This window comes from Chionomys nivalis, chromosome 3, assembly GCF_950005125.1.
Source record: "Chionomys nivalis chromosome 3, mChiNiv1.1, whole genome shotgun sequence".
Classification (NCBI taxonomy): domain Eukaryota; kingdom Metazoa; phylum Chordata; class Mammalia; order Rodentia; family Cricetidae; genus Chionomys; species Chionomys nivalis.
In genome coordinates this window covers 70,657,039-70,677,896 of record NC_080088.1, presented here as the reverse complement: position 1 = coordinate 70,677,896, position 20,858 = coordinate 70,657,039, and the positions used below count along the sequence as shown (strand labels likewise).

Below are 20,858 nucleotides of genomic sequence, written 5' to 3'. Positions count from 1 at the left end.
GAGAGCAGGTGCATGAGAGCGAGCCTGCCAGGGCCTGCCTTGGGTGAGAAGGAGGGTGGGGCTCAGGGGAGCTACTCTACTAGGAGTCAGGGGAAGATCTTTGGCTATGTCCTTCGGGACCTGGCTGTGGTGGATCAAGGTGGGTATTGCAGGGGCAGTGGGAGAGTTTTGCCACTCGAGTCTAATGAACATTTTCCTTTGGGGTTACTTTGAGTCTAAGCCGTCATCGAAAACATGGCCTTGTTGGATTCTAGAATGTCAGTGCTTGAAGGGTCCTTCAAATGATGAAAAAGGACCCGTCGAGGGACACATGAAAGATAGATGGGGTGTCTGGCTTCACAATCCACCGTTCCCTTCCAGCCCCTACTTCCGTGAGTCACTCTTACCGTTGGAACTTAGCTCAAGTGTCTACTTACATTGCTGAGTGTGTGAGCGGTGCCATGATACAGGGCTAAGAACTTCATTTCTTTTATATTATTATGGGAGATCGGGGCTGGGATTGGGGGACTGTCTTTGGCAGAGAAGCTTAGAGTTGAGGGGGCAGACTGAGAAAATGGTGGTGGGTGGGAGGAGGGGGCGTGTGGCTAATCATCCCTGAGACCCAAGCAGGGGTTTATAAAGAACCCCACCTGCCTGGTGGACACACGTGGAACACATGGTGTAGTTCATACACGGGATTAAGTCCTATGCATATATTAACTTTCTCCTCATCCTGCTCGTGCTCTGTGAGGTAGATCAGGCATAGCCACATTGCGCCCCGTGGTTACAGGCGTAAGGAGGTGGTCAGCTGTCTGTCATTCCAGAAGTGGTAAATGCTGTATCCAGATCCAGACTTTCACTCTGACCACTCTGCTACTTTGCTGCTATCAAGAGCGAGGAGAAGGGGCTGAAGGAATTCCATTATCATTCAGGAATGGGCAAGAAGATTGAAGGCCAGGGGAGGAAATGTTGCTCGCCTCCACTGACGATCTTCTGCTGGCGACTGACCAGTGGGAGCCTGGCTGGGGAGCCGTGCCTGGCTGGGGAGCCGTACTCAATTCCTCACCCCGCTGACTCTCTGGATCCAGTCCTTGTTGGGATAGATGTAAGAATATACTCCATAGCGATCTTTCTTCCCACAATCCTCGCCCCAGGACACTACGCCCACCAGGTACCATTGGTTTGTTTCTTGATCTTTGGTCATCATGGGGCCTCCAGAGTCACCAGCACAGGCGTCTTTTCCCCCTAGATAAAAGGGAGGTACAGATGAAATACAGTGTACCCGTTTCCCAGTGCAAATCTGGGTTCGACTTGTAGTTCAGGCAATCAGGCACTAGAGGGTGCAGCAGACCATTGGATCCAAACCAGCGCTGGTTCAGGAAGGGATGCCGAGAAAGTGTCTTTCTTCCCCTAGCCCCCACTCCATCCCAGGTTCTCAGCACCTGTATTTCAGTCAGCTTCTTACCTTCCTTTTCTCCAGCACAGATCATGTCCTTGGTCACTTTCTTCTTCAATGGGGCGTAGGCCTCCTGGCAGGTGTCGTGGTTGACAATTGGGATTTCAATCTGGAACATAAGGCTATCATTGGTGCCCACTCCTGGCCGAGAGGACCTTGCTGTCTGACAGCTTCAAGCAGGCCTCCAGCTACCTTATACTCGGTTTCAGGAACTGGAACTGCTGCGTGGTACAGGTAAAGGCACAATGGAGTGGAGAACTGGGGACTCATCTGCTATAGCCTCAGCTACAGACTTGCTCTGTGGCCTTGGTCAAGTAGCTAGGCCTGTTTGAGACTCAATTATCTTATATGTCATATGGAGACAGTAATCCTTGCCTAGCATATATACCAGCTTCAAATATGACAACATATAGAAACCCATGTCAGTTTGCATATGGCTTCCTCCATCCCTGCTCTGGAACATAATGCATGTGGTTTTATCTCTCCTTAGACCACTGAGACTCTCACACCTAATCTTCAAGATGAACCTCACAGTATTAATAATAATATTAATTACTGATCGCATGCATCTTCACAAAGGAAATGAATGACCAAGGGCTTTGACAGTGTATAGCTATTTAGTATACTATATGTGGGTGCTAGGTATTTTTAAAAATTAAGATATTAAAATTATTATTTTAAAATAATAAAATTATTATTTTCAATGCATATGGGGTTTTGCCTGCTTGTATATTTTGTGCTACATGCCTACTTGGTACCTGTGGAGGACAGAAGAGGACATGAGATTCTTTGAAACTGTAGTTACAGACAGTTGTGAGTTAACTTCCCTCACTGCAAGAACCGAATGGACCGTGTGCTCCAAGAACGCACCCTCAGTGTGTTCTTGTTGCAAGGGAACTATAGTCTGTGCAGAGCCTCCTTGGGCTATGGCCATCCTAGGAAAGTGAGGACAGGAAACCATGTCACAAGGATGCTGTTTCGGCATACGCGGGAGTCCCTAATTTACTATTCACCATTCAGGTACCATTTGAGAGCAATGTCCTTTGGGAAGCCATCTTTAGTTCCTAAGATTGAGCCAGACCTCCCTTGTACATCCCAGAGCACCTTGCATTTCTTCCTCACCTTCATCATACCCATAACTACTTCCTGTCTGTCCCATTTGACCAGAAGCACAGGGAGGCCAGGAGCTAGAGCATCCGTTTGCCTTCTCTTCTCCCTGGCGCGCCTGGTAGCTAGTTTGCAGGAGAACAGCGGGTAACCATCTGAGAGTTCATGAATGAAGCAATGGGTGATTGCCACACATCTGAAACCTTTAGACTGTGACAAGCCTGTCACATGGTCAGTGACTTAAATGTGTTGAGGATTTAGAACCCAGCCCCATAATAGAACCCAGTCATATCAGAACCAGGCGGTTATTAGAGGAAATCTAGTAAGTCAGATGCTGTCCTCTACCCCTTGTAGAAAAAGACTAAAATAACTTATTTCAGGTGGATAAAGAAGTCACGAGGGTCCAAGACTGGGAGCCATGGCTCCTTAGGTTAAGTCGAGCACTCTCGTCTGAAATGACGGGGGTATGACTTTCGAGTGCTGTGGTCAAATTCCCCTCGGAACGAACTGCATTTCTCAGAGCCTGGCCCCTTCTTGCTAATTTGCTATGCAGTCTTCATGGTGTATAGATGACTCATGAGCCTGCTGGGTACCCACACTTGCCATGTTCTAGGAGGATCTCCATATTCTGAGATGTTTACAAGCTGTCAGGGACATAGAATGGCATTTAGAGACTGGAGCACAAGTCCAGGTCAACAAACACGTCAAAATTTCTGGGACTCCCGTTAAATTTTGGAGTTGTCTGGCCCCTGTTTTGTCTCTTATCATTTCCCTTCTCAAAGCCTCCAAAACCCACAACAGGCAGAATACAGCAAGAGGGTTGGACCCACAAACATGGCATCACTGTTTGTAGGATATAAATTGAACCCCACCTCCATCAGGTTCTCTGGAAGCCTCTGTAAGAACTGCTTCCCCCAGCCGCTGACAATGACCATGGTTCCTGGAGGAGAGAAGAGACTGTGAGGAGAAATCTGTGTGATGTGGGACGCCCCTCTGTATGCTGTGAATGTATTTTCTACCATTGGTTAATAAAGAAACTGTTGTGGCCTATGGCAGGGCAGAATATAGCTAGGCAGAAAATCCAAACAAAGATATAGAGAGAAATAAGGCAGAGTCAGGAAGACACCATGTAGTTGCTGAAGATGAAAGACGCCGGAACCTTACTGTTAGGCCACAGCCTCATGGTGATACACAGAATAATAGAAATGTGTCCGTTTAAGATGCAAGAGCTAGCTAGGAATATGTCTAAGTTATTGGCCAAACAGTGTTGTAATTAATATAGTTTCTGTGTGATTATTTGTGTCTGGGCAGCCGGGAATGGACGAGCTGTCTCCTTCTACACTGTGTGGCATATGCTGAAGATTGGCCTTGCCAACTGCATTATCCTCTGCCAGAGGGGAAAGGGCTGAAGTTTCTGCCTCAGAGAAAGCAGCTGCAGGGGAGGGAGAGGGTGAGATGGCTGCTGAGTCGGTTGGCATTTGCTCCTTGATTTATTACCTGGTTCCTTTATTTACCTAGCCTTCCTGGAAGCCAGCAAGGACCTGAGGCCGTGAGAGCTGTCATTTCACCCATCTTGTTCCCTGTTGCACCCGCAAGTCTACAGCAGTGTTAGGTTGTAGGAAGTAGGTCCCTGGTCAAGGACTTTGGACACAGAGCCCAGCATAGTCAGTTACAAGTCAGGCCTCACGTTCAGACGCCACATCCCTAAAATGAATATGCTGGACTTGGCAAACCCACAAACCAAGCCTTATGAAGTCCATAAGCTTATGAAGTCACAGATGTGGGGATAATATGGAAATGGAGTGAGGGCAGAGAGGGCAATTGCATTCTCATTTAATAAGAAGCCTTGGATACTGAAGACAGTACTGCGTTTAAATTCAGAGACCCGCACGTCTCCTCGCACATCTGCTTCTCATGATGCTGATGAGCCTCCGCTTCTCTTTCTTCCTCCTCACTCCTTTCCTTCCTCTCTTTTTTACATTTTATTAGTTCTTTGATAAATTTGTACAGTGTATGTTGATCATTTCATCCCTTTCTCCCCAGTCCGTTCTAGGTAGATCTACCCACCTTCCCTGCCCACATCTCTCCCTTTCTCTCTCTCTCTCTCTCTTTTTTTTTTATTCATCTGACAAATCTGATCTGTGTGGCCTGTATTTGGCTGTGTGACCTTACACCCACTAGAGGCCACACCCGTAAAGAAAACTGACTCTCCCCTTCCCAGAAGCCATCAATCACCATATCTCCTCAGGTAGGAGTGGGACTTTGTGCTGAGCGCCCCTCTGCATGCTGGGATTTTGTCTGGCTCGGGGCTTGCACGGAGCTTGTTTGTACTGTCCCACAACTGCTGTGAATTCGCATGTAACTGCCCTGCTGTGTCCACAAAACAGTCTCTCTGGAGGCATTCGGCACCTTTGCCTCTTACATCCTTTCTGCCCACCCTGTCCACAGCGATCCCTGAGCCCTTGGAGGAGGGGTGCGATATAGATATCATGTATATAATTTAGGGCTGAGAAGGCACAGCCTCTTATTCTCTGTAACTTGACCAGTTGTGGGTCTCTGTGTTAATCTCTATCTAATGAAGAAAGAAGCATTTCCGTGTGAGTTGAGAGGGGCAGTAATCTCTGGGCATAGGTGGTGAGTCACACCAACATGTACAAGGCTTCCAGGAGGAATACCGTAAGTTAGTGGGTGCCAAGCAGCTGGTCCCTTCCAAGTCCACAGTGCCTGGTTAGCCGGCCAGTCTTACCTACACATTTCCTGTCGGCTCACTTCTCTTAAACACTTCTCAGATTCCAGCAATTTCTTCTGCACCATCTTTAAGCTTCAGGAAATGAGTGAGGATATGACACACTGAATTCCACAGAAGAGGAGGCCAGCTGGCCTGGGCTGGCCTCCTGCTGTCCATTGGATATATTCTGTTCACGATAGTTCTTTTTAATAACATAGAGCCAGCCAAATGGGGTTTCGTGTCCAGTTTGTTGGGGTGGTGGGGTGGGAACCTAGGCTTATAAGGCTGGCAGCATCCTCAAAGTGACTCACCAGGAAAGCCAGCATCTTGATTGGATCTGCTCTCTCACTGCTGGTTGGATGTGTAGTACCAACTAGGGTCCAGTGATTGAAACTAGGGCCAGGTGCAGACAAGGCACACACACCATCCCAGAGCTCTGTTGCCAACCTAAGCCACACCCCCAGCCATCCTTCTGTGTACTGAGAGGTGATGCTGGGGATGACGGCATGGAATGGCAGGTTTTCTTGACTGATGGGGTTTCCAGAAAAGGGAGGCGCTTTCTCCTCTTCCAGGCTCCACAACTCAGACTACTAACTTTTGTCCCCTCCCCTAGGCTCTATGCAATTTCGTCCTATGTGCATGTCTCTGCTTTCCCAGATCATCCCCTTTACTTAAAGTTCATCAATACTTCGTTAAATTTTCTATTATAATCACTTTGGTGGTTTGGGAGTTCCTATATGAAAAAACAAGCATGCTGGTTTACTTCATGTGCCTCATACTACTACTTGTAGCTCCATGGAATGTGTTCCGATTTGGTTGTGTTGGGGGAAGCGCACATTGTGAGACAAGCTGTTTTATACAGCCTTATCAGTGCTGAAGAAGAACGCCTTGCCATAGCCACTGCCACACTACAGAGGAGTAGCCAGGGGAGAGATGGTATGCTAGCTGGTTGCTATGCCAATTTGACACAAGCTAGAGTTACCTGAGAGGAGGGAGTCTCAGTTGAGAGATTGCCTCTGTCAGTTCCGGCTATATGCAAGTCTGTACAGCATTTGTTAAATTAGTGACTGATGTGGTGGGCTCAGCCCGTTGTGGGTGGTGCCATCTCTGAGCTGGTGGTCCTGGGTTCTATAAGAAAGCAGGCTGAACAAGCCATGTGGAGCAAGCCAGTAAGCAGCACTCCTCCATGGCCTCTGCATCAGCTCCTGCCTCCAGGTTCCTGCCCTGTTTGAGTTCTAGTCCTGGCTTCCTTCAGTGATGAACAGTGATGTGGAAGTGTAAGACAATTAAACCCTTTCCCCCCCCCCCCAAGCTGGTCATGGTGTCTCATCACAGCAACAGTAACCCTAGCTAAGACAGGTACCTTCAGTGGAGGGATGCTCAGGCAAGCAGACAGGCATCACAAATTCGTTTAGCCTTGGGCTCTCCGATAGCTCCACCAGACCCAGGTCGTTTTCAAATGAGCTGGGGTTGTACGAGGGGTGCAGGACGAAGCGCCTCACACTCAGATGCTGTTCGTCTTCATCTGAGCGGCGCCTCCAGTGCTTTCCTGGACCACGGAAAGTGTGTAAGGCAGAGCAGAGTGGAGGGAAAGATGGAGCCTTGCTCGCTACCACCCCAAGTTCCATCTGGTACCTGTTCCTGCCTTAATCCCTCCCCTCTCTGTCCTCACCCTCTCAGCCATCCTGCACATTCTCCTGACTGCACCTCTGACAATCACAGTGACTGAGAATATTCCATCTGATGCCCCTTGCGTCAGATGTCCAGTTAGTCATAGTCACCCTTTACTGTCTGCATCATAGACTGTCTGCTTAATTAGAAGTTTTTCCTATGTGATAACCTGGGCTGAGAAAGGCAAATACTGTACATTCTCTCTCTAATGTATATCCTTGTCTCTATTAAATATGCATGTATCGGTAGGAGAAAATGTGAGCGAAGGCCAGGAGTGGGACCCACATGACCAGAAGAAAAGAAATAATTCTCTAAGGGGGTGAGGGTAGGGAAGACAGTAGAGGAAACTGGAACAGGTGAATACTGGGAGCAAAAAGGGAAGCAGGGAAGGGGGTAGGGAGATGAGAGGTGAGAGGGGTGGGGTGGGGGAGAACCAACCAAAATAAAACATATGTATGTAAAACCTCATATGGAAATACTACTTGGTAAACTAATTCTGAAAATAAATAATACATAAGAGATTGAAAGTACTTCTGAGTTATTCATTCCCAGTGCAATGATTTTGGTGTTTCAGAAGACTTTTATTTTATTTTAGTGCATGCATGTATATATGTGTGTGCATGTGTGCATGTGCACTTGTGCGTGCCTATGTGCGTGTGTGCTATGCACATGCACAGGGTACCTGCTGAGGTCAGAAGAGGGGGTCAGGTCTTCTGATGGTTGTGGATTGCTGATGTGGGAAAGGAAGTCTGGCTCTCTGCAAGAGCAGGGGCTCTCAACTTTGGAGCCATCTTTTCATCTTCTGAGACTAATTTGTAAAGCAAGTTAGCTCTAAAAGGACTTTTTAAAAAAAGAATTCCCCAAACAAAATTCCGATTACTAAAAATCTTGATGTGCATCAAAAAAGATACTACCCTACATCCTCAAAACTTCCAGCCTCCGCTCTCCCAATAGATGCTGATCTTGTTTTTATAAAGTTTATAGGCTGCCATGGGCTGGAACTAGTTTTCAATTAGATTGTGGCTCAGTGTTGAACTGAGCTGAGCCAGCGGGTGGTCTTTATTTCATAAGGAAGAGCCTTGCAAATGGTAGCAGGGAAACTCTGTTCCAAGAAGCACAACTGGCTCTGGAAGTCTGGGCCCTCCTACTCACCCATGACAATTTTGAAGTCAGAAGGGCCGAGCAAGTCTGAGCTGTGTAGGGTTGGATCTTCTGGATCAAGTGGATGGTGGAGGCAGTGAGCTGCTGTCAAAACCCAGTTGGTACCTGAAGAACAGAGCACACATGTTCTGCGTCCTGCATTGTCCTATGCTGCCTCTGACTGTGTTGAACTAAGGGCCTTGATGCTACTCAAGAGCACTACCCCAGGCCCTACAAATGCCCAAACATGCCTCCACTGTGTTCATTGCCCCAGGTCAGATACTCAGATGTTCCCCATCGCAAGATGAGGAATTAAATGTGCAATTCTAACTCCCTATTTCAACATAGGCCAGCTGGACATTTTAAAGAGGTTTTCTTGACTTGGACGAGTACCAGCTAGCCCAGAGTGGGTCCTCAAAGATCCAGGGAGCATTGCCTTCCTTCCCAGCTTTACTTGTTTGGTGGGGTTCTGTTGTCAGTATTGGTAGCACCTGGGGGGCTTCCTCATACTTCTCTTTAGCAAGACCTCCAAGTGATTCCTGTGCACATGAAAGCTTGGCAGGTACTAAGGCGGATGGTTAGCAGCTGGCTTGGGGACTACACATTGTCATCACCTTAGGAAATAGGAAAGGCATCAGAATTGTGACCCATATCCAGCCTACTGGAGTTAGACGGTTAGGCCCAGCAGCCATATCTGAAAGGCTCCTCCTGTAATCTGACTTGCACTCAGGGTGGATGACTGCTGTGCATAGCCAGCCCTGTCGTTAACGACTACAAACCTTCAGAATGGTTGTGTGGCTGGAGTGACAGGATGCTAGGGCTACCAGGTCTCTTGATTAGTGGCCTAGTGTCCTTCTCGGCTGTCACCTTTTCCAGGATGAGTATGGTCTTCATGTTCACGTAATGCAGAGTCACACTTTTGGCCTTCCTTTCAATGGCGCTAACGGCAAGTCCCCAAATAGCTGCGGCCTGGACACCCTCAGCCAGAGCCAAGCAGAAAAGCATCACTGTAGACAGGGCTGAGGGGGTGCGGGAAGGTAAGCCTCTGTGCTCTAGGCTATAGCTCAGAGTCAAAGGCGGAAGGTGTTTCTGGAGCAGAGTCCAGACTCTACATGTTCCTCTCAAAAGGGGCCACACGTTCTCTGCTTCCTGGTTCCTGGTTCTGGACAAATCTCAGCGCGGAACACTCTTTTCCTATGATGTGCCTCTGAGAGCTGCCCACGACCAGGGCTTACTGGGGTGGTGGGTAAGGTGGGCTGAGATACCCAGTTAGAAAATCCTGCCTCAGAACCCACTGACTGGGAGAAGATCTTCACCAACCCCGCAACTGACAAAGGTCTGATATCCAAAATAAATAAAGAACTCAAGAAATTAGACCGTAAAAGGTTAATCAATCCAATTATAAAATGGGGCACTGAGCTGAACAGAGACTTTTCAACAGAAGAAGTTCAAATGGCCAAAAGACACTTAAGATCGTGCTCAACTTCCTTAACAATCAGGGAAATGCAAATCAAGACAACATTAAGATACCATCTTACACCTGTCAGAATGGCTAAAATCAAAAACACCAATGATAGCCTCTGCTGGAGAGGTTGTGGAGAAAGGTGCACTCTCATCCATTGCTGGTGGGAATGCAAACTTGTGCAACCACTTTGGAAAGCAGTGTGGCGGTTTCTCAGGAAAGTCGGGTTCAACCTACCTCTCGACCCAGCAATACCACTATTGGGAATATACCCAAGAGATGCCCAAACATACAACAAAAGTATATGCTCAACTATGTTCATAGCAGCATTGTTTGTAATAGCCAGAACCTGGAAACAACCTAGATGCCCTTCAATGGAAGAATGGATGAAGAAAGTATGGAATATATACATATTAGAGTACTACTCAGCAGTGAAAAACAATGACTTCTTGAATTTTGCATTCAAATGGACGGAAATAGAAAACACTATCCTGAGTGAGTTAAGCCAGACCCAAAAAGAGGAACATGGGATGTACTCACTCATATTTGGTTTCTAGCCATAAATAAAGGACATTGAGACTATAATTCGTGATTCTAGAGAAGCTAAATAAGAAGGTGAACCCAAAGAAAAACATATAAGCATCCTCCTGAATATTAACCTTCATCAGGCGATGAAAGAAGACAGAGACAGAGACCAACATTGGAGCACTGGACTGAAGTCTCACGATCCAAAGGAGGAGCAGAAGGAGAGAGAGCATGAGTAAGGAACTCAGGACGGCGAGGGGTGCACCCACACACTGAGGAAGTGAGGAAGTTCTATCAGGAACTCACCAAGGCCAGCTGGCCGGGGTCTGAAAAAGCATGGGACAAAACCGGTCTCACTGAACATAACGGTCAATGAGGACTACTGAGAACTGAAGAACAATGGCAATGGGTTCTTGATCCTATTTGCACGTAAGGGCTTTGTGGGAGCCCAGGTAGTTTGGATGCTCACCTTACTAGACCTGGTTGGAGGTGGGTGGTCCTTGGACCTCCCACAGGGCAGAGAAACCTGCTTGCTCTTTGGGCTGAGGAGGGAGGAAGACTTGATTGGGGGAGGGGGGGAATGGGAGGTGGTGGCGGGGAAGAGGCAGAAATCTTTAATAATTAAATAAATTAATTAATAAAAATAAAATAAAAACAAAACAAAACAAAACAAAATCCTGCCTCAGAGAGGGCTCTCTAGATGAGTCTAGTTATAGGCTCTAGCCTTCCCAAAGATTAAGATCACCTTTGAACTCTACCATTGTCCCCAACCCCCCACTGAACCTCAGTGTGGACACATGACAGTTTTCTGCCTCTTCCTCTGTCTTTTAGACTCTTTATGACCTCTCTGCCCTGTCCTACCCACCTCTTCCACTACAATAATAGCAGAAGCAAGGATTACAGATTTGCAGGGCTGTGAAGAGGGCCAAGTGTGAAGGGACTTTTAGCTGGGCTGATGCAGCTTCCAAACATAAACATTCCAACACAGGATGAATATTATTGAAGGAAGACTCGATGTTGAAAAAAAAAATAAAACTACTTCAAAGTCTTAAAGCAATGGATGACGTCCATCTCTCATTTTCGCTAACAAAGTTGTAAACCTGAAAAATGGCCCCTTTCCCTCCACTGCCTGTGACCTTTCCTCTCCATCTCTCTGCCTCTTCTGTTTTTTCCCTGGGGCTCCTCCCACCCTTTCTTCTTTCCTGATCTTGTCCTCTCCCTTGGGTGTCTTAGGCCCCACAAGTCTCTTTGATCCTTGTTATACATCACCTTTTTTCTCCATGGGAAACAAATTTAATATGCAGAAAGTAGTCGGTATGAAAGGGACTAACTGAATTCGTGATACAGACTATATCAATCTGCTTGGTAAAACCGAGCGGAGTGTACAGAAGAGTTCAGTTCAGCCGCTCGGTTCTCCTGGTTATTTCATTTCCAAACACATTGGGCAGGTACAGCATGGGGGTTGATGTGGCAGCTCTGGACCGTCCCATCTCTGTGCCACATGTATAGGCCGTGGGTCACGATCCATGCCCAACCACCTGTCAGGAGACTGATCAGAATTCAGGAAGTGCTCCACAGCTCACAGAATTAGCACAGGGGTATGCTCGTCCTGGTTCCAGCCGAAGGCTCTCTTTTCAGCTCGTCCACACTCTTTCTGGGGCAGTGATTCTCAAGGAAGAAGTGGCCAGTTTTCAAGGGAAAGATGGTCCTTAGCTCTCACCCTGTCCCCAGCCCTGGGTCCTTCACCCCTTCTCCCTCTCCTTACCTAAAAGGCTACCCCCACAGAAGGGCTGCCCGTTCAGGTGTGACAGCATGGCAATCCATGGAGTGGTACCCTTCTGGGCTGGACGTCCATTGAAGATCCTGGAGATCTGCTTCCGGGAGAACTTGGGAAGACCACACACTGCAGCCAAAGGAGGGAGGGAAGGTCACATTCTATACTCCACTTCACTCACTAGGGTTACAAGATTATCATTCTGTTAGGAACATCTGTTACCACTACATCACCCGCCATCCGTTGGCCCTCCTAACAGTGTTATTGTTGAAGTCTTGCTTTGTTTTCATGTGTGTGTGTAGTTTCCCCATTCATGGCATAGGCAGCCTGAGTGCGATTGGCCTCAGCTCTGGTTTCAGGAGTAGGAATGTGACTTGTTAAAGGTCTGCATCCTGAGTCGTAGCAGTATCTTTAAAATGAGATGTATTCTTGGGCAGCCAATTAAAGTCTGAGCTGAAGATTTTACTCAACAGCAGAAAAAGAGTAAGATTTTCTCTGCCAGAATTGCTGAGCTGTTGTTTGATCTGCCAGCTTGTGTCTTGTGGAGAACATGCTGGGGACAGGAGAACAGTGCGGCCAAACATCAAGGAAAGCGCAATGGAAAGATAAGGGTGGAGGCGGGGCCGTATCCCAGCGCTAGGCTCTGAAAGGAAACCGTGCGAAAGAGTGCGGGAATGATCTTTTCAGTTATGTGACCCCGTAGATCTCCCCCCTTTCTGACCCCATAGAGCACCCCGCTTTCTTTCTTCTTGCCTCTTCCTCCTCCTCTTGATCTTGGCTTTCTGTGACTCATAAAGGTAAGATTCCTAATAAAGAAGTTTCCTGCACCGTCAGCAGGGACCTTGTCTTCAGAGAAACTCTTCTTCGGAGTCTGTGGAGTTCTGCTCTATTGCCTCCTCCTCTGCCTTCTTTGGTGTGGAACCACAGACAAACCCACATCTAAACGCTCTTAGAAATCACCCCTGTGTCCCTCTTATCAGACACCTCATGAAGACAGAGTCTGCTGGCTGGCGGTGGCACATGCCTTTAATTCCAACACTCGGGAGGCAGAGGCATCCCGAACTCTGCGAGTTTGAGATCAACCTGGTCTACAAAATAGTGGAATAGCCAGAACTATTATACAGAGAAACTCTTCCTCAAAACAACAACAACAGTCAAAATCCAGAGAAAGTATGTGATTTGTTAAAAGTTATTCTATGAGGGAATGGCAAGAATATAATTCTGGGTTACGTGACCCCAACTCTCGACTTGTTCCAGTCCAGCCAGAATCACTAACTTCAACATTGTGGCTTCCAGACCCCACAGAGCTCTCTGGATCCAGGATGTCTTGTCCCACTTTCAAAGCAAAGACTGAGCTGAATCCCAGACAAATGTGCTGCACCCTTGAGCCCAACTGTAGCATCTCCCAGTGCTGCTGCTCAAAGGCAATGACCCAAGCCAGCACCCTACCCCATTCCCAGAAGACACTGGGGGCCTTGGGGATTGCTGCTTTTCTGTAGTTTTCATCTTTCCTTCTTTTATAAAACATGGTGAAGGCTTTTTCATACACACACACATGCACACACACGTGTGCGTGCACACACACACATACACCTTCCCTTTCCCTACTTCCTTTCATGTCACAATCTTTCCTCTTCCCTTGAAATGAAGCCTCTCCCAAGAAGACAGAACAGGCACCCTTGACATTCTCCCCCTTGTTGAACCTGGATTTAGAGTAAGGTGCTATTTCCTGATCACACTTGGAATCGACCTGTACTTAGGCAGCTGGGGGCCTAAATGGAACTTCAACAGTGATGCATACATGTGTGAGAGAACACTGGCTTTGAAACTGCGTCCAATGTGTTTTCTCCATCCTGACAACCTTTCCTTGTCCTGTGGCTCCCCACTCATTGAAGATGGCCATCCTTTGAAGTGAAGGGAGATAGACTTCAACTTCAAAGAGCAAAGCAGAAATCGAGGGAGGGGAAGAAAGGCTTTTGTTTGAAATTAGGCACTGTGGTAAGAATAAAAGATGTATGAGTTTGAAAGCAAAGGCTGGAAACCAAGCATAACTTTTACTGGGTGCCACAGAGACAAGGCGACGATACTGCAGCTTCCTGCCTCTCAGGGGAGGGTTGAAAGCCCTTCTCAGGCAGGGGAAAGGCTCAAGGGAAGGAGGGGGCTGCCTAGGAGGGAGAGGGAGAGTAGAGGGAGATGGTATTGGGCAGTTCAAACACAGACAGCTTGCACACTGACCGCCCTCAGAAAGGATGATAGCTGCTTGGGTTCTATCTTGATGAATGTCCACTCAGACCGGCAGACCACACTGGACAGGTGACCACTTTCCCACTATCCAATCTCTCTCCTTAGCGACACAAGCACATTTTTTTTCCTTGCCTTTAATCCTCTGTCTTGGTGTTTTCTTTAATGTCCTTGGCTTCCTTTGTTGTCTGTAATTTTCCACCAGACAATACCTTTTATCTCCACGCCGTGTTCTACCTATTGTTGCTAAGTATCAACTCCTATCTTGAAAGTGCTTTCTCTTCTGAAGTCCCTGAGTCTGGACTGGTAACATACATTTCCAGCTGGGCGGCTTGCGAATTCTTCAAGCCTAGCAAAGCTGAGCCCTCAGGCTCTTCTTCCACCAGCCACCCTCCCTCCCTTGGCCGCCCCAGACTGCTGATGTCTGAACTGACCACACACTTGTCGCCTCCATTTTCTTACACTTCTATTTCTTATCAGCCACTAAGCAGGCAGAAAGTTAACAGACATAGTATATATCTCCCCATTCCACATCACAGCGTGCTCCAAATAATCCACGTGCCACAATCCAAAGTCAGCGTAGTTAGTGGAAAATGCAAATCAGAAATATTGTCAAATTTAAATCATGGGAGGTTTTGAAACCGCAGTGTGTAATGCTTTCAAGGCTAAACCATGCTGGGGCCCTGTAATTATGCAGCCACACTGTCTTTTAATCACATTTCCACAATACTTCAATCTCATTCCTTTGGTGAAAGTTAGCTCCCTTTGCTGGAGTTCATGCCTAGTGCACATAGCCCTGTCTTGTCTGCCAGTGTGAGCTCTTTGAAGCCACGGATGCAATTGTAGGCAGTTAAATGAAGGCAGTTACAGCCTAATTTCTGAGAAAGAAGTACGTCAATAACCAATAAGCATCCCCTTTTCCTCGCTACCTCATCTTAGAAGATGCTCAGTTGTCAGTAGCTGGGCCTACAAAGGGGGTTGGAGCCTAATGAAAGCAAATTTATTTTTTAAAATATTAAAATGAACACATTTCACAACAAGCTCTCAAACCAAGGCTATTGGTTATCCACAGATTTATTGCCACTGCAGACCCCTGACAAGAGAAACAGAGAGTAGAGGCCCCTCAGAGAGCAGCAAAGCCCGTGGTATTAAATATACAAAATATAGTTTCCTTTACATGTGCCATTCATAGATATAGGAGTGTGTTTTGATTGACCTTTCCCAGTTCTCTCCACATCCCTCTCCAGGCCTTCCCAGTTGCCTTTGTCTGATGGAGGTTCCTGGGATGGTGAACTCGGGGAAAGGAGAGAATTCCGCCCTGAGAGCCATGGATGCCGCTAGCAATCAGGCAGGTGGTCACTGAGAGTGCTGGACAGACCCTAAAGGGATCTTCTGTCTTCATCCTCCTGAGGACGAGGCTCAGAGAAGAAAACGATGTCAAGGGTCACATGGGCAGTTGAAGGCAAAGCTCGAGACAGAACCCAGGACTCAGGGTTCTCCATCTCTTTCCAATGAGTGAGCTTTTGCTTCCCTGACCTCAGTTTCTGGACTACCAAGGAGTGCATGGATTGGACTATACTACTTGATAGATTCTCCAACGAGCTCAGGCTCCAGGGATGAGTATAGCCTTGGAGTGATTTATCACGTCTTGAGTCCATATTTTCTTCTGTTTTCCTGCTGAGAAGCAATGGGGCACAGTGGGGCACAGGCTTCTCTTTCTCCGAGCAGTCGCCAGGTCTCCATACATGTGTCTGGGGACAGGGAATCTCTAGACACAACATTCCAGAGCTGGAAGATGGCTTTGTGTTTGTGTGGAGTGGCAGGTGTTGACACCTTATGGTGCCAGCTGGTATTTGAGTGGCGCACACGTCCAATGCATCCTGAGTGGACAGCAGGTGTTGAAGGGGCTCAGGAGAGCTGTTTCTCTTCCCCGCCCTTAGTCAGTACAATCCTCGCAGTATACTCTCAGGCGTTTGAAACTCTGAGAGCACAAAGCATAAGCCTTGCACTGCGGGAAGTTTTCTGGAGAAACTCCAGGAAGAAAAGTTCTCCAAGGTCCTGTTCTCTGAGTGCTAGCTCGGACTCTGCTCTTGCTCCCCCTATCCAGAACAGTTCTTTCCTACATGAAGAACTAGGCTTAGGGCCTGCCCAGAAACCATAGCTAGGCAAACACATAGATATAGACTCCAGTTGAAGGACTCCTTTCCTAACAATCAGATCCAGGTGGAAAGCAAGACTGACAAGGGATTAGGAGTGATTGACACTTAGAACTGAGGCCTTCTGGAACAGCTTCCCCTGCACTGCGGGAGAGGCGAGGCTAAGAGAGAGGAAGAGGCTGCTCGAAGCTTTGGGCTGAGTTCTCTTGCCTAGAGGCTTTCCCTGCACCCCATTAATCCCAGTCTCAGGGGCCTGTCTCAGGGGGATGAGTGACCAGCTAGGTCGGTGTGCGGTAGTTTATTTGGTCTGGTAAGCAACATGGAGTATGCTGTTGGCATTGTGTAGTGTAACCTTACTTGATCTGGAGCAGGGGAGGCAGGCCCTGGGGAAGTAAACGCATTCACCGTTCCACCTGGAGCTCTCCCGCGGCCGTCAGGGAGTTCATCTCCTCCCACACCCAGTCCACATAGTTGGAGACCTTTGTGTAGACGCCATATACTTGCTTGCTGCCGCATTCTTCAGGTCCTCCCCAGGACACCAAGCCTTGGGCTACCCAGTGCTGGCTCAGCTCATCGAAGATGACGAAGGCCCCACCGCTATCACCGAGGCATGTATCCTTGCCACCCTCGTAGTAGCCAGCACAGAACATGTTCTCTGTGACACTGTAGTTGCCTGACCGAGACTCATAGCTGGCTTTGCATTCAGCGTGTGACACCACGGGCAATTTGACATACTGGAGAACATCTGACAGGGTCCGCGTGCCGCTGCTGATGATCTCATCCACAGTCACGTTAGGATTCGAGATGCCCCAGCCAGCCACCAGTCCTAACATGTGAGGGGCTGGACCTTCGGGCTCAGGTCTCGGCAGACAGATGGGCATGACATGGGCTCCCAAGGGCACAGGTTCCTGCAACTGTACCAGAGCTATGTCGTGGTTGTAGTTCTGGATGTTGAAGTCTGGATGGAGTATGACTCGGGCAGCAGAGCTATTGACAGCTCCTGATTTGTCCCGCACATCGTGAAGACCCAAGTAGACGGTGACATGTTCCTTGGAGACAGGGATGACCGTGTTGTCTCTGCGCTGGGAGCGTAGCACGTGGGCTGCTGTGAGTATCCAAGATTCAGAGAGCAGCGCCCCACTCCCGAACCACTTGTCATTCGGTACCCTCGATGTGTCTTCCACCACGATCAGGGCCTGCCACGGGAAGAGGCCGAGTTCAGCGTTCCGACCGCCGATAATCCTCTTGACCAGGTTCGGCAGGGGGCGGGAGGGTTGCCCACACACTGTGAGGAGGAGGGGAAACAAGAGTCAGGGTTGGAGTCAACCATGTGAAAAGAATAGAGAGAAATTCGCATCTCAACCACTGTGGATTATGCCGCCACGGAGCCCTCACTTCCCTGAGTCCAGCGAGATATGGAGGATTCAGCTATGATTCAGCCATAGCTAAATCTCTCTGAGTTAGGTTATGTGTAGTGAGGACCTCCATGACCAGAGCCATTCATGTTCCAGATCATTTTATGCTTTGGCCTTGCCCAACCTGTGCCTCTTCTGTCAAACCGCTTTTGGACTGGACCATATTTAGGCAGGCCATCCTTAGCTGGGGGCACTTATACCTCTTCTTCTCTAGAAAGATGCCTTTTCTCCCAGAAACCATTTGCACTACAGGTACTCAGAGAACCTCCGGGCGTTTTCTCTAGATGTCCACAGAGAAGCAGAGGGAGCCTAAATGGCCTTCTATCAGACTACGGTCGTCAGCTGGCAAGCGTCTAACTCCATAACTCCTTTTTATGAGCCATAGGCAAGTCGTGTGACTTCCCGAAGCTCAGTCCCCTCATCAGTAGCACGGGTGTGTTACTAGCTCTTATTTTATGACTTTTGCAGCGTATGGAAGAACTACTCAGTTCCGTGAGAATTTCGTAGATTTCACCACACCAGACCGGGACGCATGGGTTCTTGACCCCACTTTTCCACTTTCCAAATGAACTGAGTCACCTCCGGATTTCAACATCTGAAGGATGATCTCCAAATTTTAAATTTCTTGGATTGTTTTCTTTGTTTACTGTGTCCACAATCTATACACGAATGCCACTGTCTAGAGGTTAAGGTTAGCGCATGGTGACATGGCTATCAGATCAGGTAGATCTAAACTAGAGCATAGGGTAGATGTTTCATCTGTATCCTATACTGCTTTAGCAATATTAAGACCATGGTCATAGGCTTAACTCATTGCTCTGGTCTAAAGAACTCGCTGATGTTTGTGCATTAAGACTCAGTACACACAGGGTAAGGAGAAGGTGGCATAATCCGCAAGCAATGATGGGTAAATCCTGCTCAAGGTCACCCATCATTGCCCCCAGGGGCCCTTTAGTACCTTTAAGAGAGAAAACGTCGTTCCTCTGAGCTTCACCCCAGGCACACACATGTGTCACCAGACCCCCACAGCCAAACATCACTGGTTTATGAGCAGAGGGTCTTCAGTAACAAACCCTCCCTGGCTATGAACAGACTCATATGGGCGTTTCCCAGGAAGGGTGTTTGAGGCTGGTGTGGGTGTGCGCTTCCTGTTGCAATGGTCAGGCTATCCTCTTTGGCCCTGAGCACTTCTAACAATTCTTTAGAGACAGAGGAATATTTGGGTTCTCTTGTGACTTTGGGAGGGTAAACTTTCAACAGGCTAATGCTTTTCGGATGCTCTTCTTCCCAGTGCCAAATGCTTCGTCCACGATCCTGGGCCATCCTGTCTTTTATTCCAAGCCAGATGTGAACAGACCTTCTAAGCTTTTCTGGCCTGGGCTTTGAGGTTGAGGGTCAGTCTCTCATCGCAAACAGCAGACAGCAAGGTGACATTTCAAGGCATGTCTGTGACATGTTGTGCCTTAAAACCTCATCTAGCAGACAAAGGCTAAAATCTGGTGAGGTGTCTCAGTCCATGTCACAACAGAACTCATGGCCAGCAACGAACGGGTTCCTCTCCCAAACCAAAGTGTAAATACTTCCCAAGGTCACAGAAGGTCACAACTCAAAGAATGTTAGAGAATAGCTAATTTATATATGGAGAAACAAAGTTTCAGAAAAGGTTATTGCTTACTGAGAGTCATTATGTTAAGAAAAGGAAATGCAACCTGCGTCACAGGGGACTAGCTTCCTTTGCCCGTTACAATGTTTTACTTCTGATGTAACTTTGTGTTTTTGTTCAAGGGGTTAAATAATGCAACAGGTCATGGGGGGGGGGGAGTTACTGAAACAGGACCCTCTTCCTCCACATCCTTCTTCTCTATTGCTTTTGCTTTGGCTTTCTAAGTCTTCCCTTGGACAGAGAATGTTCTTGTAATGTTCAAAGCTTTGGTGATGCTGAGGTCAGATTGAAACAGAAAATAAAAATAGTGGGTACCAAAGGAAGCAGGTTCCTTAAAACAGAAAGGTGATGCTCTGAGATTCTGAATACCTTTGGATGAAGCACCCAAGAACCGTCAAGGAAAGCACAGCCCTGCGTATGTAAACAGCAATATTCTGAGTTATCCTATACTTCGTCCCCAACTCCAAAGGTAGCCTTGCAAAAGTCACCACACCCTTCTGATCCTTAGTTTTCATGTCAGAAAAAAAAAAAGTGACTCCCGACTGTTTATGGCCCTCCACCCCCAAAAGGGTAGATGCTGTGGCACTGGCTGAAATGGTTTTGTCCGTTCTGGCTTGCTACCCAGGCTTTCAGAAGGAAAGAATTTGGAAAGTTCTAGCATGGTACAATGATACATTATGGTTCTGCCAAACTCTGTGTGTTAAAAAAAATTCATGACTCAGTGTATCCAAGGCGCTATTTACAGGGTGAGGCCGATGACCACTGAGAACCATAAAATGTGAGCCATTTTTTGGTCTTGGTCACTCATTTCTGAGGTATGGAATCCCAGTCCCAGATAACATGATTTCTTACCAAGACCCCACTGGGAAGCAGCTGCAGCAAGCATGCCTCCAGCCAGGTATGTGTTCCCCAACTAGACATCACATTGTGGCTTTCTAGTATGGCAACTTATCCTAGTTTTCTTGGCCACATAATCTTTTAGGAGTATGAACATCTGAATTTCCAGCTTTCCATAGACCCACCGTTCTGCTGTTTTTAAAGTAATCCCCACTTTGAGTCCCTGAATGTGCCTTCAAGACAACTTGAGGTAAGTGCAATTGGTAAAAGTGAGAGTGGTGTGGCCTCAGTCCCTTCCTGGTGTTCGCCCCTCTATTTCTGCACAAGTATACACCTTTACTTCCCCTTCCTAGGAGCCCAGTGTCCCTGCGGTGGAGCAGACTCAAATGCTGCTGTGCTCTTCCTACCGTGAAGGTTAATCTACAAAAACTCCTTAGTCTGTTGTTTTCACGAGTAACCCAATATTTAGAAGCCTACTAACTGAGCACCAAGGGCTGCTAGCCTGTGCCATCCATACAGTACACTATCACAGTCTGCCCAACATTTCCATTCAGTAAAACGTGGAGGCCACCAGAGGCGAAGCTGCTGTGCACACAGAGCCGGGAAGGACAATGACATCCCAGTGTTCCTCGGTGCTCTTCTGAAGCACTGCCATCATTTAATTGCTGTGGTTCTTGAATTTTAGAACTTAAAAATGCATAAGT

The 20,858-nt window shown here is 47.7% G+C and overlaps 1 protein-coding gene across 2 annotated transcripts in view; it reads right to left on the bottom strand.

Annotated features, from left to right (window-relative positions):
- Nucleotides 1-1,033: 1,033 nt before the first annotated feature.
- The window catches only part of Masp1 (MBL associated serine protease 1), a 64,943-nt gene continuing 45,118 nt past the window's right edge, over nt 1,034-20,858 (bottom strand). Inside the window, exons 10-15 of one of the 2 annotated variants that reach the window (XM_057764466.1) lie at nt 11,834-11,971; nt 8,094-8,207; nt 6,634-6,819; nt 3,415-3,482; nt 1,445-1,544; nt 1,034-1,224 (exon numbers count right to left, since the gene is read on the bottom strand). In XM_057764466.1, coding sequence (XP_057620449.1) covers nt 1,034-1,224; nt 1,445-1,544; nt 3,415-3,482; nt 6,634-6,819; nt 8,094-8,207; nt 11,834-11,971 — 797 coding nt within the window. Of the gene's footprint in view, nt 1,225-1,444; nt 1,545-3,414; nt 3,483-6,633; nt 6,820-8,093; nt 8,208-11,833; nt 11,972-15,230; nt 17,525-20,858 lie in introns of those variants that run through there. The other variant, XM_057764465.1, reaches the window with a different exon arrangement.